General features: G+C 43.0%; 1 protein-coding gene and 1 long non-coding RNA gene across 5 annotated transcripts in view; one reads left to right on the top strand and one right to left on the bottom strand.

The window, feature by feature from the left end:
• EPAS1 (endothelial PAS domain protein 1) overlaps positions 1-18,276 on the top strand; it is an 82,019-nt gene that overhangs the window by 49,605 nt on the left and 14,138 nt on the right. For all 4 annotated transcript variants that reach the window (XM_087777248.1, XM_087777246.1, XM_087777244.1 and 1 more), the window contains exons 3-7: positions 6,088-6,239; positions 7,238-7,322; positions 7,827-7,945; positions 8,052-8,254; positions 17,122-17,228. In XM_087777248.1, the coding sequence (XP_087633374.1) occupies positions 6,088-6,239; positions 7,238-7,322; positions 7,827-7,945; positions 8,052-8,254; positions 17,122-17,228 (666 nt within the window). The remainder of the gene's footprint in view (positions 1-6,087; positions 6,240-7,237; positions 7,323-7,826; positions 7,946-8,051; positions 8,255-17,121; positions 17,229-18,276) is intronic.
• LOC148053240 (uncharacterized) overlaps positions 1-18,276 on the bottom strand; it is a 95,108-nt gene that overhangs the window by 24,460 nt on the left and 52,372 nt on the right. The gene's annotated exons all lie outside the window — the stretch shown is intronic.

Here is an 18,276-nt window from a genome sequence, read left to right on the forward strand (position 1 = left end):
CCAGTGTGAAGTTGTTTCAAGGGAGGGAGACAACAGAGCCGGAAAGCCAGCAGGGAGCAGAAGGGAAAAAATAGCTTTTCTCCAGGCTTTTAAGGGAGAGGACAAACTGCAGGGAGAAATGATGTGGGCATTGTTTTTGAATGTCTGGACAAGCTGCATCTAATCTCAGACCATTGTGGCATAAAACAGTGCTTTAAAAATAGCTTATCTACTTGTTTGCTTTTATTAAATCGGAAAAATACTTTTGTGCCAACCGTGCTGCTAGGAAGGAGAGTGGAGCCGGGTGCCGAGTGCTTCAGCTGCTTGAAGTGGCATCCCTTTTCTGGGAAGGTGCATCAGAAGGTGCGCAGGAGGCCTGGTCTGATGGGGTGCTGCACCCCAACCATTCAACACCGATGGCTGCAGGACTCGGAGCAGCTTCCTGGGAGCAGCATCTGAATGATTTGGCTAGATAGAAACTCTGCAATCAAAACAACACTGACATAAGTGCTTTCTTTATCAGTTGCTTGTGCACTGGGAGATAAGAGCCCTTCAGGAAGCTTCAAGTTTGAGAGTAGCTTTTTCTTCATGTATCTAAATTGAAAGCTTTTATTGAACACATTGAAAATATTCCCTTGAACAGGATATACTGCTCTGTCAAGACAGAACAAAAAGAAAAAGGGGGGGGGGGGGGGGGAATCAGTTGCTTTCCTTTGATGCAAAACAAGAATCCAGGAAGAGGCAAGTCTGTCTCAAAGCTGCTCTCTCCTATGCAGGATGGAGCTGCTGTTAGATCTTCCCTAACTTCTGCCTACCGGCGTCAGGCCGTTTTTACAACCCTCCTCAGGAGTGGCAGCTATAGCCTGGTGTCTGTTATGCACAATAGCCAAGCAACTTTCTGGTACTTGTAGGATCCAGGATCAGAAACAAAGCCATGCAAATTCTGTGGAGGTGGTGATGTGACCTCCAGTAAAAATCCTTTTCATCACTTTCTACCTCTGAACTGACCAAAAAAGGTCCCTTTGAGTCAGATCAAAGGTGTTGAAAGGAGTATAGGCTGTTTGCTAGGAGGTTGTTTATACCTGAGCAGTTATTTCTTGTAAGGAGAGCCTGATTTTTGAGCCTTCAGACTCATTCCAAGAGGTTGGACTGAAGGAAATGAGCAAGCATCTACGGAAAAAGTGTTCTTAAACTTGGGAACAGTGCACATCCTGACAGTGGGAATTAATCAAAGCTTGTTTACAAGAGCTATTTTTAGCATAAAAGGTTATCATAAACACTGCAATAAGCATTTGCCATTACAGTTCAAAGTTTCTTGTTGATGAATAAATTCTACGTCGGTGGTTAGAAAAGTTTTCAAAATGGAGCTGATTAAAAAATATTTGTCAAAATTTGATGAAGATTGAGACATGGACTGAAAAATACTGTATCGAAATTTGATGCAGACCAAGAAATACTGCCTTGGGGCAATATGAACAGTGGATGACCCATCAAACTGGGACACGGGAGACAGTTGCTCTGTTCCTGGTTCTGCTGTAGCTCTGACAGTCGCCCCAGGGAGGCCACTGCACTTCTCTGTGTCTCTCTGATGTGTTTCAAGATCTCTCAGTCTCAGCCAGACAGGGATTCTCCCTCCTTTATAGGCTTCCCCGTGCTACATGAGCGCAATCTTGGCTGGGATCCATAAATGTAACCATAATATGAACAGTAATATTACAGTACTTCATTCTGCTGAATGTGCTATTAATTTATAGTTAAACTGGCATATTTGCAGTCCAGCCTCCCTGCTATACTGTCATGGTGCCTGAACTGAGTTACTCCCATTAGTAGAGATGGAAAAAGTTGCAGGAAAAAATAAGAAACGCATCCTTATTTCAAAATTTAGTTAGCAGCTATTTTGAAAAGCAATGCTGATGACAAAACCTCTACCTAAAAATCAAGGTAAACTGAGTCCATGGTTATCTTTCTTTAAGACCTGGAGAATTCTGGCAAGTAAAGTGACTTCAGACCTACTGGAAACCAAGTTCTGCCCCCACCTCCTCCTGCTAACCTCCTGCTTTCATTTGGTCCCAGCTTTCTCAAATGTTTTCCATCTGAAGCTGAAATTTCTTAGGCTAAAGTGAAAGACAATAGGGATTTCTGGGAGCAGCTTTCAGTAGCGATGGATTCATTTGTTTTTCTTCTGCAAAACAGATTCTTTCTAAAGCAAACCGGATTTTTGCTAGTGGCAATAACTGAATTGCTTCTGATATATCAGTCTCCTAATGTGTGTATGTCCTCTGTGTATTAGTAACTAGTGATTTTCGCAGGAGAAAGGGAACAAGCTATAATGCTGTAACTGCAGCGATATGAGGTACTGTTATTTATTATTTATATTACTAGAAGTATAGTAAGTTACCTGATGCAGGGCATACTAGGGCCACCAGTGATGCCCAGTATGTTTCTTTGCTGCAGACTAAGGATCTTCAGGGAGCTAATATGCTTCAGGGGTTTAGCCCAGATGACACTTTCTGGGACTGTGTGTTTGCAACCACCACGAAGTACCTGGACGCAGTAGAAGACGTGAGTGTCCTTGGTGCCTCCCCCAGTGCCTAAGCTTCCCTGGGCAGGCTGCCAGGGGATGCTCATGGGGGACAAGCAAGGAGTAGATGGGCAGCGGCAGCACAGTGGCTCCTGGTGCTACTTGTCACCTACCTTTAGGTGCCTGATAGTGCCTACGGTTTCCTTGATACAGCTGCTCCGTCTTTGAAACGAGAGCATGCCCTATTAAGTACTACAAGAAATAAGCGTATCTGCCAGCTCCCCTTGCCTGCTGCGGCTGGGGCTGCTACGGGGGAAGGAGGGGATGCAGTGGGGCTGACTGAGTTACCAGGGGAGCTGGAGGGTGTCTGCAAAACACCTTGGTCGTGCTTTTGGGTTATGTGAGAGGGGGTGCACAGCGGCGCAAACTCTCTTCCCTCCCTCCTCCCAGTCTACATCACAGATGCCTCCAGCTGGACGAAGGTAATTTTAATAAAAAAAAGCTGAACTCTGATAGCACAAAACCCTATAACCGTGTGCTTTCAAGCTGACTATATCTTTAAGTGCCGTGCTCAGCTAGGATGTTAAGGGTTTGAACCTGCAGCCCTGATGTGAGTGATCCTATGTCCTCTGTGTGTGTTTGTATAAGTAATATAATTTATATACATGGAAAAGCAAACTTAATCATCTGATAATACAAGTAAAGTGTTTGTCTTTCACTGTTGGAGGCATTTAAGAATACAAATGCTTTGAATAGCCTTCCTGCCTTTGAATGGTCATGTTTTGTTAATGCAAACTTAATGAGCTGGGAAAAAAAATGGAAAGGAGGGTCTGGGGTTAGAGCTGAAAAGTCATTTTTTTTCTCTGAACCCACACTTGGCTGATTGTCTTGGGCTATAGCCATGATCCCTGCTGAATAAACCATTTGTTTGCTTCCGGAAAAGTAAAAAAAGACCCTTGACATTCTTTACACAGCAGAAACAAGCTTGGGAGCAGATGGTCACTTACCTTTTTTTTTTTTTTTTTTCCCTTCCCTAAATGTCATTATGGTCAAAGTGCATACTATTCAAATATATTATTGTGTATTTTCTGTATTTTAAATGCTAGCCCTGATGTAATTTCCTGAAGTCAGTTGCTTTGTGCTGAGGAACTGGCCCCTGCGTGTGTAGTTAGAATTGCAGTGCAGGGATGCAAAATGATAAATCCCCAGCCTGTGCTGGCCATCCCCAAAGAGTGTCTTCTCTTTCCTGCTACCAAACGATCACGTTGAGAAGCAAAGGGTGATAAACTAAGTGCTCCCAATGGATTTGGGGCTGAGTCTGTTCATTCCTGTGTGTGCAGGATGGGTAATGGGCTGCTGCCAGGGAGGGATGTTGAGGAGCAGGAGGAGGATGCAGAAGCCGCAGCCAGCATCATTTTTGTCACCACTCATCTGTTCCAAACAGTGGCTCAGTGGGCTCTGCATTGCAAATGCTCATCCCTCTGCATTTGCTCGCTGTCCATCCTTAGGCACTAGCGGATGCAGTTGCAGGAGGTATATAGATTGGACTGGTCCTTTAATCATAACTCATTAACGCTTCAAAGTTAAAGCTGCATTAGTTTGACTCAGCCTCTTCCCTATCCAAAAAAATCCCAACCTCAAACCACTTCTAATAATGTTTTACAAAGCAATACCCCATTCCTGCTTCTAGACTTCTTCCAAAATGAGTGTTTCAACAAGAAACATGAGGGGAAATGATGAGTGTGCTGTTTCAGCGAGGAAAAGAATGAAAATTGAAATACTTTTCTCAAGTGCTAATAGAATGTGTACTAGAGAACAGAAACTGTATGCTGAAATTGCAACATTAAACTAACAAAGAAGAGCAGCTTCTCCAAGAAACTCATTTAAGAGTCTCACTGTTCTTGCAAATAAGGTTGATGCAATTATGGCTGGAGCCTCTGGCCTGCAGAATCGGTGGTGGGCCCAGCCTGGAGCACTCTTGTGCCACCAGGGAGGGGCACAGAGCGGCTCTCCCCAGCTCCTCTCAGATCATCCTTGCTGCCTTGGGCTGTGGAGAGCCTTTGATCTAGATGGGACTTACCCATGGCTTTGTGTCTTCGGCAGTGTATGGTTGGACTTGATTATTCTTTACTCTGAGACAATAAGGGGTTTTTTGTTTGTTTGTTTGCTTTTTTTCCCCCCAAATTCGGAGCCTTACCACTATGCATATTTGCAATGACTGATCGCAAATGTGCAGGCTAACTGACAAAACTATAAAGATAAGCTCACCACAGCACGTCTGAGGTACACAGACCAGATGCTATATCTGTAAATAGTTTTGTAAAAAAAAAAAGAAAAATCTCAGCAGTTTCATGTAAAACATGTCAAGAAATTAATGGACCAGCTCCTACACAGAAATTTTTCGATACTAGTCATCTACAAATCATCTCCTGCAGGCTTCTTATTCATGGAACTGAAGCATGCTTAAAAGTGTAGAAGGGAAGGCAAGAGTGCTGAGTGGACGCTTGGGTGACTGGCTTTAGGAGGAGCAGTGCCTCCCTTTCCCTGCCTCCCGGCCTGCGGCTTTGCCCACTTACTGCCTCCCATTGCAGGAGATGAGCAACGTGGATCACACACGATGAGGGCTTTGCAGTGCCATCAGTTGTCTCTACAGTACAGCCAAAAAGCAACAGGAAAACGAGTAACCAAAAAAAAATGCTTTAATAAATATTCTAGCATGGCCTTAGATTTCAGCACAACAGTGGCACGTCTCCAAAATTGGCTAAGATGCACTGGGTTCATGAATCTGCACAGGCGAACGTAAGGGATGTGAGTGGCGTCTGAGGCTCTCCCTCTTGTGTGGCTGGAGGAGCGTTAAGTGGGTGACGAAGCTTCTCAGAGTTTGGTGGAGTGGCACGTAGGGAGTTTTGACGTCTGCAGATGAAAAAGCCGGTATTGGTGGGATGGATCTGTGTTTTTCCCAGGAATACTGAGGTTTATGGGATGAAAGAGAGATTCCCCCAAAAGGGCTTCAAGGAAGTGTTTTTCCTACTTTTTCTCAAGGTCGTGTTACCAGACCTCTCCATACTGAGTGGAGAGGTCTATTTAGGCATGCTTCATAGGAAAAGTATTTGAACTTCTTAGAAAACTTGGCCTGATGGAAATATGTTTTTTCTCAGACGTTTGTTATGAATGCACAAATTTACTTACTTTCTGTAAAATTTGCCCTATGCTTTGTGCCTGTTAGGGGATACAAAGGTTGCACGTGGCCAAAAGAGTGTGCACAAAGAAGATGCGCTTCAGTGTCTGGGTATGTAGGTGTTACGTACTGAAAATGCATCTTGCAGAAACGTGCTAGAGGTGAATAGAGGGTCTGTTGCATTTGCCAAAAAGTTTAGAAAAATATCTTTCTAGTGATAAGGACATCCCTTTCATATGCTGTGCAGACAACTTTCTTCTCAAGGAAGGTCCCACCGAAAGGGGTTTGTGGAAAGGAAATTCTAACAGCAGAAGAATATTTTGTTGCCTTGTAACTGGATGTGCTTGTGTTGAAAAAGGCTGGCTAAGGTGCTGAAGACTTTAGATGCTTTTTTTTCTTTTTTTCTCAGTATGTGCTGACAACGAGAATGAACTAGAGGCAGACCAGCAGATGGACAACTTGTACCTGAAAGCTTTGGAGGGATTTATTGCCGTGGTGACACAGGATGGAGACATGATCTTTTTGTCAGAGAATGTCAACAAATACATGGGTCTCACCCAGGTAATTTGTTCCCTAACACTTTCCTGTCTTTGTAATACAATTCCTAGAAACGAGTCCTATGCCTAAATGCAGAAAAACAGCGGCATGTCACTCCAAAAGACTGGAAATAAAATTTCTTATTTCTCGGGCAGGTACCCTGAACACCTGACAACAGGGTGGTGTTTTTACCTTCTCCTTGTCAAAGTTGTAGTGTCTTTGGTGACTGCAAACTTGCCGCCTTAGATATTACCGTGGAGAGGAGAATGGGCATTTATTCAACTTGTGCCTTAGACTATAGGACAGAGGGCAGAGAGGGGAGAGCGCCGCTCTTTTGGGTCCCCCCTTCTCTGGTTTGTTGGTTGGGGTATTTTCTCCTTCTGTATTGAAAATAACTGGTGGTGCTGACTACAACTACACCGTGTAAATCCAAAGACAGGGAATTGTTCGGGGGAGAAAATGAGAAGTTACGCATAGGGTAAACAAAGGCAGGGTCACAGGATTTGTGTCTGTGAGTATCGCTGGATCTCCACAAACAGAGCAGATGGTTTAGGGAGGCTAGAAAAATGGGCGCATCTTTTGTGGTGGGAAGGCTGTTCTCCCGGTTCCCACTCTGTGTCCTTTCACACCTGGACTGGGATGTTGTTAAAGACACCCGAAATCTTCAGAGGATTGCGGTTGGATATATGTGCTCTTTAGTGCACCCTCGTGAGTCACCAGTTTGATGTGGTTGTGGAGTCAAGGTAAACAGGTTAAATACAGGACACAGCACAAATCATTGATAAAGGAGACTGAGTTAAACCTACTCTGACCCACTGCACACCACTGATTAGACCACAGTCAAAACTGGCGTCTTTGATTCCTCTTAATTCCTCTCTGAAAAATCCTGGAAATGAGCCCGAAGCTGCTGTTGGTGCACTTAGTTCTAGTGACCAGTTTCATCTGAATAGGTGGTATTTAAAAACAAATGAATACTATTAGTTGCTTTTATTTGGCTAAATATACTTATTACTTCTGCACAGGTGGAATTAACTGGACACAGCATTTTTGACTTCACTCATCCATGTGATCACGAAGAAATTCGAGAGAATCTGAGTCTGAAAAATGGTAATAATGAAAATAGAAAAGAGCCACTGTTTGCTTTTTAAATAACCGAATGAAGTAATTAGCTGGCAGTAGAGATCTGTTAGTCATGGTAAAGGGAATTTTCATTCCTAGAGTAATCATTAACTGTTATTCAATACTTTGCAGATTTATTTTGTTTTGCCAAATATTGCTTATATATGATAGCACTAGGAACTGTTTGTTTAGTGTTTTCCTTTCATCAAGTTAAGACAGGCATAATGTTTTCACTTGTAACGCTTTGCAAAGATTTATGTGCTGCAAGCTAAAACATAAGTTTAAACGCACAAAGTCCTATTTAAGTTCCACTTAAAGTTTTAGGTCTGAGCTCTACAAACTGCTCTTCAATGGTCCATGCGTCTTTGATGGTTTCTGCAGATAAATTATCTGAGAATTAGTCTGTTATTTCTGTTGAATCCTTCATGCTTGTAAGTAGAAGAAATCAAGAAGCAAAACTGAGAAAACTCATTTGCCATTTTCCTTATACAGGTCCAGGCTTTGGAAAGAAAAGCAAAGAGATGTCAACTGAGCGTGACTTCTTCATGAGGATGAAATGCACCGTTACCAACAGAGGCAGAACCGTTAACCTGAAGTCCGCCACCTGGAAGGTACCATATTTGAGCCATAATAAGTGTTTTTGATTTTAAAAGACATGCTGGTGTGTAGATAAAGTACATTCTAAGTTTGTTTCTCATTCAAAAATCATTATTTCAGGTTTTGCATTGCACTGGACAAGTTAAAGTGTATAACACTTGCCCTCCTCACACTCTGTGTGGGTATAAAGAACCTCTTCTCACCTGCCTTATAATAATGTGTGAGCCTATTCAGCATCCTTCAAACATCGATATCCCCCTGGACAGCAAGACCTTCCTGAGTCGTCATAGCATGGACATGAAATTTACCTACTGTGATGACAGGTAAACTCCACTGATTTTTCCTTTCCCTGGGTGTTTCTACCTTCTTGAGCAAAACAAGCAGTCCTTCTAAATGTCCTCCTGCGTGGACCTGGTAAGCAAGGACTAGAAGAAAGTACCGTCTGTTACCAAGACAGATTATTCAGTGGCTCACTTAATCCATTTCAAATCTCAGTTTAGGCAAAATGGTACTCTTGTATTTCCTCCTCCTGCTCAGTGAGGAATTCAAGTTCACTGGCAGAAGATGAGGCAACTTAGAGCCGTAAGCATTAGCTTCTTGGGTTTTAACACGCTGAAGAGTACGCAGGATTTCTGTTCTCGTTTTTTAGAGAAGGTCTCAAATGACATGCCTTACAGCCCTTAGTCAAGGACTGTCTTATGGTTGGTTTGGCCCAGGATGCTATTATCGGTTAGCTGGAAAGTACTTTATGCTCTAGATTAACTAAGAATTGCTAAGGCATCCAGAGCATCTGCAGCTCTGAAATGGGGTTACAGCCTCTTGCTCAATGAAAAGCAAACAACCTTTGCTGGTTATCTATATGCTCCTTTTAGTGGCGAAATGAAGGGGAGGGGAAGGTCTTGGGTCAAGCAAGGGGCCTGTGTCTTCTACTCCCCACATTTGCCTCTTGAGTAGAAAAATGGAGATCCCCCTCGTCTCTGCCTGTGTGATTTCCCCTGGGATCTGTATGGCATTTCATACCATCTACCTCTTCTCCCTATCTACATATTGTGGTAACCATCTTCCCTGTGTGTGAGTGAGCCAGAGATCCCTTCCCATGGAGTGTCCTCCTGTTCCCTGTTTCCCCAGAAAGTCCTGTCTTTACTGCTGTGGGTTTGGTGTTCGTTTTGGGGCTTCTTAAGTTTGCATCATCCCTGAATTTAATATGAAGTTTTCTGTCTAATGAAACTGGTCTCGTGACATTCAGAGATGCTAGCAACCGCTGAGGTCTGTAGGGTTATCAGTGGGATTATACGTATGCTCGCATTTTATGCAAAAACTCACAGGATTGAGATCTTGGTTATTTTTTTCATCCTTCAGAGGTTTTTTAGAACTTGTTCTAAGCAAGATTATTATTTTAAACAATGTGATGAAGCAACCATATAAACTAGCAGTGTTAGCAGCTGTGGATGAAAGCAAGATTACAAGTGTGAAACTTGTGACTGACCTTCTTCTGACCTCTCTGAGAATTTAGCAGCAAGTGTGCTGTAACTAGAAATGTCCACTGGTGTAACCGCAATAAAACAGACTTCTTTTTTTTTTTTTTTTTTTTTGCTTCCCCTCCTTGTTAATACTTTCAGGATGAGAATACTGAGATACCTTGCTCCTAGCGGGGCAAAAGCAACGATATGGTGGTGGCTTATTATTAAAAGCAATGTACCTCTGAATTGGCAGGCTAGAGGAGAGTGACAGAGGATCTTGCTGTATTGCAGCATTCACATGTCTCTGGCAGACTTGATGCATAAGCAATTATAAATGAGAATGAGAGGGACTGATACTATCCTATTAAAGATACACTTGCTTATTTTAAAAAGAATGAAATATTATGCCGTGTCTTAAATAGTGGGAGTTGATTTACAAGGAGGACTTTTCACATGGCAGTGAAATACAACAGCTTCCTCTGGAGGATTTAACTTGCAAGGAATTTCAGAGATTTCTCTTGGAAACCAGGCAACAAAACAGCATGTCTTTTACTAGATAGTGTTGGTTGGGTGTTTCATTCATGTTTTATTGAGATTATGATGAAGCTGTAAAAAGCCAGCCAGGCCAGAGAAGGAGGAGACCTCACACACCTTTCGGGTTCTTCCCAGCAGATCCTCCTGGCTTGCGCTTCCCTCCCAGCGGGATGTTGATTTCTCTCCAACAGGCGACACATCACTAGACACATAAAAATGCATAACACTCAGCTGTTCTTATCAAATTCGGTGGTGCTAGACAAATTGTATTGAAGGAGCAGCTTATGCCAGGAATGTAAATCCAGGCTGAGGAGCGGAGGAAGAAAAGCAGCATGGGCCAGTCAGATGCCTAAACCCTTTTCAACCTGCTCTGGCCGTTCTGCAGTGGAGCAGCAGGGCTGACACAGCTCATTTCTCTGTGAGAGATTGTGTCTTTCCAGTTCAGGGCTGATACCACCGAGGGCAGCGTGCCTCCTCTAGCAGGCTTCTGCAGCCATCTGAGTATCCCCTTTGCAGTTCATCTGGTGTGGACAGGTCTGCTTCCAGGGAGCATTAAGTTTTTATTTTGGAAGCATTCAGCTAGAGAAACTCCAGGATTTCTGAGGAAGTACCTTAATGAATGGCAGCCGTGCTGGACCTTTATAATGGAAGCACCCACCTTCAGCGTGAAGCTCAAGTGGGTACAAGAAAGAGCTGCCATTGTACATAACGCTGAAATTTACCCTTGCGGAAAATGAGGATCGCATCTGTCATCTCCTTAGGAAAGCTTGTAGCCTCTGTCTGTGACAAAGCAATACGCAAAATGTAGGCTGGCTACCTTTCAACGCTTTGTAACAAAAACTAGTTGGCTGACATGAAGTGCCTTGATTCTTTTGGCTTTTCCTTGGAGGGTACATGACAGATGCGATATGAAGCAGACAAGATTGGCCCTCCTTCATTTAGTGAGACACTAGCCCATATATTTTGCCTTCCAAAAATAATTTATATATGTGGGTCTATGGTTTGCCAATGGTTAGGTGGGATATATTTGTATTAAAACAGCTTTTGCAAGGTGATGAGCCTGTAAAGAAAGGTTTGTGAGATATAAATATTAAAAATCAGTTGTTCTGTTAAATGCCTGCTTCAGCCATTCCTGAAGAGCCAATTAAAAATGTTCCCTTGCTCCACTTGGCTAAGTGGTTTACAAGGAAGGATTATTTTAGCTGTAATAGGGAAATGCTGATCAGTGGTACAATTCAATAATCCAAGGGAGGATTTAGTTCAGCTGCACAATGCTTTTGTATCGGGGAAGATCTCCAGTGAGGGTGTTCTAGTCAGAAAAAAAGGCCAGTCTTTATACAAAGGTAATTTTGTTACCGTGGCGGCATAGCTGATGCTCAGCGTATCTTCCCAGGCAGGGCCACAGGGGCTATGTGTACATAGAAATAGCAGCAATATGCTTCTGTGGCAAAAAGAAGTCCACAAAACAAAAGTGAAAACTGTATCTGAATTTGACAGAAAACCCCGAAACTACTTCAGGTGCCCCAGCACGTGCAGTCTCAGCCTTTTTGTTTTATGCATAACAACAGAAAACCATACACTGTGTTTTGGAGGGGACCAGTGTTTTGAAAGCAGGGAGGGTAACGTGGCATTGTAGGTGGTACTGGCTTTTCACCTTCATCCCTGCGACCTCTCCGGGGTGCAGGGGAGGGGGAGGCGCTCTTGGCCCGTAACTGCTGTGGGCAGCACACGTCAGAGGAGAGAAGGGTAAGGAAACAAATCTCTTCTGCACGGGGCGAGATGTGCAGGCGGCAGCTCTGGAGGCTGCGTCGCAAACCAGTTCGCTGGCACCGGCACACTGAAAAGCATATGTTCTCCATTTCTTTGAAGGCATGGCTTGCTTTTGGGAATTATATGTTCCTGGTTACAAGAAACCCACTTAGTTATAGTCTTTTTTACTTTTTCTTGATTGGAACATTTTAATGGAAGAGTTCAAGAAGAAAAAGGAGCGATGGAGGATGTGTGACGATTCAGAATAGGACGGTGCAGGAAGATGCAATGCCAATAGTGTTTGGTCCCAGTTAGGGTTCTCCTAATACGAGTGTACATGTGGGATCCAGGCTGTGGCTGACTGAGAGGAAACTGAGGTGTATTGTGCTTCCAGTTATGTTCCTGTAAAACCAAAATGTGCAGGCACAGGACCTCGTATGAGGGTTTAAGTCAGTTTGCCATTTGACCTATATTTGGGGAGTATTTTTACATTAGGTGAGAATGCAAATAAGCACTTGAAAGGACCTCCAGTCCTTCCATCTGTGCTCAGGGGGAAAATGCATTATGGAGACCAGCGAAGTGATGATATCTGAAGCCGAAGGCCCGCATTTGGCAAAACTGACTTTTGGTATATGCCATATTTAAGAAAAAAACATGACCAACTTCTTTTGTTAATAACGAAACTTTGCTTTAGGTAGACCAAATGAGTAGGACAGACAGAGTCCTGGTGAAGTTTTTAATGTACCCATCTAGGGTTTTTTTGCCTAGCAGGGCAGATACACCTGACCAGGCCAGCCTTCCCTCTAAAGGAGTGGGCAGGGGTCCCAGGACTTTGTATTTTATTTTTTTCTTTGGCCTGGGTTAGAGTAGAAGAAGCCATGAATATTTTCAAGAGGAAATGTGGGTACTCGGCAGGACTGCCACGCTGCCCTGCCGCCTGCTCTAACAGGCTGGCAGAGTGCTTTACCCCAGGTACAGTGGCTGTGTTGGGCTTTATTTTTTTTTCTTTCTTTTTTTTTTTTTTTAACTCATTCTGCTTTAAGTATAACTTTGTTTATTTGTTTGTTCCCGTCAAGACCAATTTAACTTCAATAACTTGGTAACAGTTTGAATACAGAAAGACTTTGTTAAGAGATCCACACCCTCACACACATGGCCCAACAAATATACACCCAGCTCTTTTTTTATGAGCAGTAAACATTACAGCAGTCTTTCACAAAGAGCCTGACTTCTCAGTCTTGATGGTTCTTACGATACTATTTTAACTCAAGAAATAGTATACAATAAAAAGCTTTGTGCTCCTATAAAGAGACAGAAAAGCACAATTTTAAGGGAAAGAAAAAAAAAAACCAAACACTTGAAATAGCTCATCTCTTAGGAGATGCAGCCTGTGAAGCAGTGAGCTTTGTTTGCTTTGCCATGTCTCAAAAAGATAAAGTAGGGCAAAGTTGTACAAATCTAGAAATAGGATTCAGATCACTTGTTTCTCCATTGTGTGCCCTAAGCACAAAACTTTGCCTTTAAGAAATGGGTATATTAAGAGAAACTGAAGTAGTGCTCAAAAAGCACTACTTGAAGTAGTGGGAGTTGGGACAGATCTGCTACTGCGGAGGGCTACTGCCCACCTCTTTACTGTGTTTTCTGAGTTTTTGACCTCAATGCATCATGGTGACAAGTTTAGCTCAGAAAACCGAAGTGCCAGTCTGGCAAAATTAAGATTCCCCCAAAGGTATTAGTGTTTTCAGAAACAAGCGGTTAATGGGAGAATAAACAGCCTCTCAGCCCACCTGTCGTCTTCAACAAAAATTATTGTTAGCCTTCTAATAAGCACCAATTTAGCTTTTACAAATGCAAAGGAAACAAAGCCTACTATGGCAGGAATGCCATCCAAAACCACCATACGGTTTGTTTTCCAATTTTGTCATTCCACAGCTTGCACAAAGAGCAATTTTCTGTCTGGTGTCTAAGCAAAAGTAGAAGGCTTGTGTTCTAGGTTCAGGTTTTGTAAATGGCCCTTTGGTCCCCTGGGGCATACACATTTCTGTGACTCCTTTAGTTACGTGCTCCTCCTCCTCATAGCTCCGTAGGATGCTTTTTCCTTTGCGCTTAGTCCTCTGTGTACTCACTTGGCATTTCGTATTGCTAAGAGGCTCCTGTGGAAAGCACGTGGAGTTTGGAGGGTGCACCTCACCGGCGAACCTCAAAGCGATGCTCAAGTGAGGTCAGCGCAGAGACCTTTGCTGAAGCACTCGCTGCCTTCTGGCCCAGGTGCCGTTCGGGCTGTGAGCTGCGGCCAGCCTTCTTCCACGAACGGCTCGGGGAGTCACGGGACGGGTGCGATGGAGACGGGGGTAGCTCCCTGCCTCGGCCCTGGTGTGTAATGCGGCATGGAACTGGCTAATCTGATTTCCAGCCCTGCGCTGCCTGCAGCCCATGAGGTTTTTTTTTTAAGCTTTTCCAGAGTCAGCAGCACCAGAGGGGGAATAAAGGAGGGTGTGATCTGCCAGTTCATGCACCAAAAACAATACTGCTAACAATTCTTGGAGAGAGGCCGTTTGTTGTAAAATAGCGGTATTTAAAAATGTGTCTAGGAAATGTGTCAGGCAGTTTTAGGGTGTTTTGGAATGGGAGAAAGAAACATTCTATAATTTTTTAAAAAATCGTTTCACTCCCAGGGGGTGTTTAAAGAGAAATGTAATGCATATGAATAGTGGTAACAGATTAACAGATCAGTTAACAAGGGCATAGAGGCTGTTTAGCCATTTATTTTTTTAAAGTAACTATTTAAAAACAATTACTCTTGATTAGTGTTTCACTGTTACCAGGCATGGGTTTAGAATTTGGCCAATGTTGTGGAGTTTGTGGGTAATTCTTTGATACCTTATTTTTATCTTCCTGTATGCTTTTTAGTGGGTTGTAGTAAAAAGGTATCGACCCACCACTTGCTAACTTTCATCCAAGATTACATTAGATCTAATTAAATTTGATGCTGTCACAGCAGGATCACACCACAAGTCGTTCTCTGCCATGGAATGAGAAGAAGAGTAATTTTATAGTGAGGATGCTCGTTATGAACTGATCAGTGAGGAGCAATTTGAGAGGGGAACTACAGGATTGGAATAGACAATTTGGCGTAGAGATTGCAATTCCTATATGATAAGAGTTAAGAGTCCCTCAGCCTGCTGTAAGGCGTATGTTTTGCTTGCTATCTCAGTTCCACTGTTGACACCCGTGAAGGCTGTAACGTGGTTTTGGATTTGCATTGGTGCTGCTGGGTACGTGATGCTTCTTTTTTTCCCATTATCTTTATTTCCTTTTCCTTTTTCCCGCTCAACCCCCACTCGGCTCTCAGCTCCCAACGACTGGATTAAGAGTAAAACCTCAACTTCCTGAATTTTAAAAGGCTTCCCCTTGTGATGAGCTCCAAACTAACCGGGATGGTTTTATAATGCTATGCCATTATATAACCAAAGGCCATAGTTTCTGTTTTTAAAGACTGTATATTTACACTGGTCCTGGCAAAAGCCTCTGGCCACTTACACCAATGTGTCCCAGCTGACTGCGTGAAGGCGAGCAGCAGCTGTATTTTGGGAGCCTTACTTTTATGAGGGCTCCTTCTGTATTTGTTGTTTTTTCCTGATGGTTCAGCTCTGATGACCGGCTCATTATGAGAACTTCTGCTTTTGTTAGAAAAAGCAATTGTGGTTTCAGAGAAAAGTTACAGATTTGACTGGGGTGCAGTTTAGAAGCTCAGAAGCTTGTCAGTGAAGAGAGTCAAAAAAGCAACTCTTTTGGAAACCTGATTCAAGAATTTCCCCTTTGTCGGTCTAACTGTAAGTGTAAATAAAACTGTAAACATAAACAGAAGAGTAAGTCTTTGGGGGGAACCCAGTAAAAGCAGCTACAGTCTTTGCTCAACTAAATCATTATAAACCCAGGTTCATGCCGTGGAAATCAGGACAGAGAGTAGTTTTCAGAGTGACAAACCCAACATGTCTCAGGGGTATGAGCTATGCAGTTCTGTGGAGGCGAGGGAAAAGCTGACTCAATGCCTTGGCGTTCAAACCATACACAAAATAGCTCCATCTTATGTGTCTTCCTTGCTGGAGGGGGATCTGGGAGATGAATGCCATGCTCTTGCTCTGTTTGTTTTACAGTATTTACATGTCTGTCTTGTAAAGACATGCTTGTGTCTGGAGGGCTGGGCCAAGGCTGTCCTTCCAGGGAGTACACGAACCGGAGGATGTCTCTCTTAAAAGGAGCAATGCCACTAATCAAATGTGGTGGTGGCAGATAAAGCCTTTCCGAGGGAGTTGGCCACGAGGCATAGAACTTGGGCACTACCACTGACGGCAGCGACCTGCTGCAAGATGCGACCATTCCTTGCAAACCTCCTGGCTTTTCAAGGTTTACGACAGCTTAGCAGTCCGTTTGTAGTTGTTTCTGCTACTGCTCTGTGCTACGTTATAGGTTGTCATTGCAGTTTAAAAGCTAGGAAAAGGCATCCAAGAGTGTTGTTGACTTGGAAAACAGTAAGGTTTCCTTCTTTTCCCAGAAGATATATCATCTTTGCTTTTGAATTATTTTTTTTTTAGTAACTGTGTTGTTTCCTGTAAAGTTGTGTGTGATGGTATTTCAAATTGAATTTAGGAAAAAAGAACCCTTTTCCTCCACCTCCTCATTAGAGAAAATCATCTGCACAGTTTGATGACCTATTTTCATTTATTCAGAAACTTGTGAGAAATCCTGCCAGGCCTGAGTACTCAGAAAGGCTCTGAAAAAAAGTCTAGTTTTTGAGATCATAGCTTTCTTTGTGTAAAATCCTACTTAGTTTGTGGATTAGTCACCCAAGTAACTTAATCCACATGCCAAAGTTCTCATATAATTAAGAAGCACTAAGTAGAAGAGCTGATTTTTTTCTTTTAACTGCCCTTAATTCCTCACCTTGCATTTTTATTTTATTAAATGCAATACCCAAAGTAGTGATTTAACCCTTTTATGTATGTGTTTTAAATGTACACATACTTTTAAACCTGATGGTGCCAACCACTACCCCCCTCACATACATTTGATTTTGAATGATGGTAGTTGGGAGTTTGTGCATGGAGCGGACAGCTTGAGAACTTTGTCAGCAGTGGTTTTCCAGATGAGACCTTCTAGAAGAAATACTGTGCAATAGGCCTGGGAAAATTTGCAACACACATAAAGACATCCCTAGGAATTTTTATTCCAGTAGTAGTAAAAGGTCGTTTATTCTGCACATGGAAATATTTCAGAACATGATCAGAAGTCCTCTACAGTTCCTAAGGTGTTCGGAAGTTCAGAATTTCTCATATTGTGGTTTTAAGTCTGTTAGTCTAAGGACTAGAGCTGATAGCTGCCCTGCACATGTAAGCCTAAGGCTAAGGCCACCTGAATTTTAAATATTTGTTTTTTTCTTAACCAAGAATAACAGAGTTGATCGGATACCATCCAGAAGAGCTGCTGGGCCGTTCGGCGTATGAGTTCTACCATGCCTTGGACTCAGAGAGCATGACCAAGAGTCACCAGAACTGTAAGTCACATTCTCATTTTTCTTCATAGTGTGCACATAAAGTACAGCTTGGGGGTACCTCAATAAGTAGTTGAAAATACAAATGCACCTTGTGCGCAGATATTCTCCGAGAACGGTGTTTACGCTTTGCAAGAAAGCTTACGGGTTACCGTGCTGGTCTAGCTAAAACCTGCTGCTGATCTTTCCAGAGGGTCTTTTTGCCATAATTAAAACTAAACTTGGATGGTAGAGAGGAGAATTGCTGTCTCTCTAAGGGATAATACAAGGATCAGCTGAAAATTTGAAAAGCTGAGTTAGGCAGTGCTAGCCTGGTGAGAATTGCCTTTACTGGTGGTGTTATCCTTCTGGTGTGCCGTTGGGCTCAGCAGGAAGAGCAGCTGTAAAGGGTAATAGGGAGGGCTTATTGCAGTGTATCTGTTAATGTCTTTCTTCTGCTACCAAATAACAACTGTCTTCCCCACCCAAAACAGATGTGCGAGGAGACTTTCTAAAAGAGATATTCATTATACAAATAATATAGACTGCCAGGAACAGCTTCTTCTTGTTATTCTTATGCCTATGTGAACTGCCAGTTTTAGCTGTTTTTAATGTAAAGTACCCGAATCATTCTGGAAGCAGAGATCAGAGCCAAGACGTGCTCCCTCCCTCCAGCAGGCCACACAGTTATGCTTCCTCTCTCTCACACATAAGGTGTCTTAAAATTATTGGATTTAAATCTTCAGTCTCTGTCCTTAGAGTTGGCTCTATGGCTGGAGACAGCACTGATGTTTTGTACTCACGTGCAAACGACGTTTCCCACCTCTGGCTGTTAGAGCCACTGAGCTAGTGCCTGGGAGAGTTCTCAGCAACGAACCACGCAAACTGCTGCTGCTGCTCTTTTTATTAAAAACAAAGCAAAGCTGCTAGACTGGAGTCCACAAGCTAAAAAAAAACCCCACCTTTCAGTTACTATGATCAAGGTCTCTGTCCTCAGGAAAAAAGCCCGTGACTTAGGTCATGTCTGTAGGGAATTGCCCACCAAATAGACTTACAGAAAGTATTTCTGTGC

This window comes from Nipponia nippon, unplaced genomic scaffold, assembly GCF_047370975.1.
Source record: "Nipponia nippon isolate SJK-2023a ecotype South Korea unplaced genomic scaffold, ASM4737097v1 scaffold_4, whole genome shotgun sequence".
NCBI lineage: Eukaryota > Metazoa > Chordata > Aves > Pelecaniformes > Threskiornithidae > Nipponia > Nipponia nippon.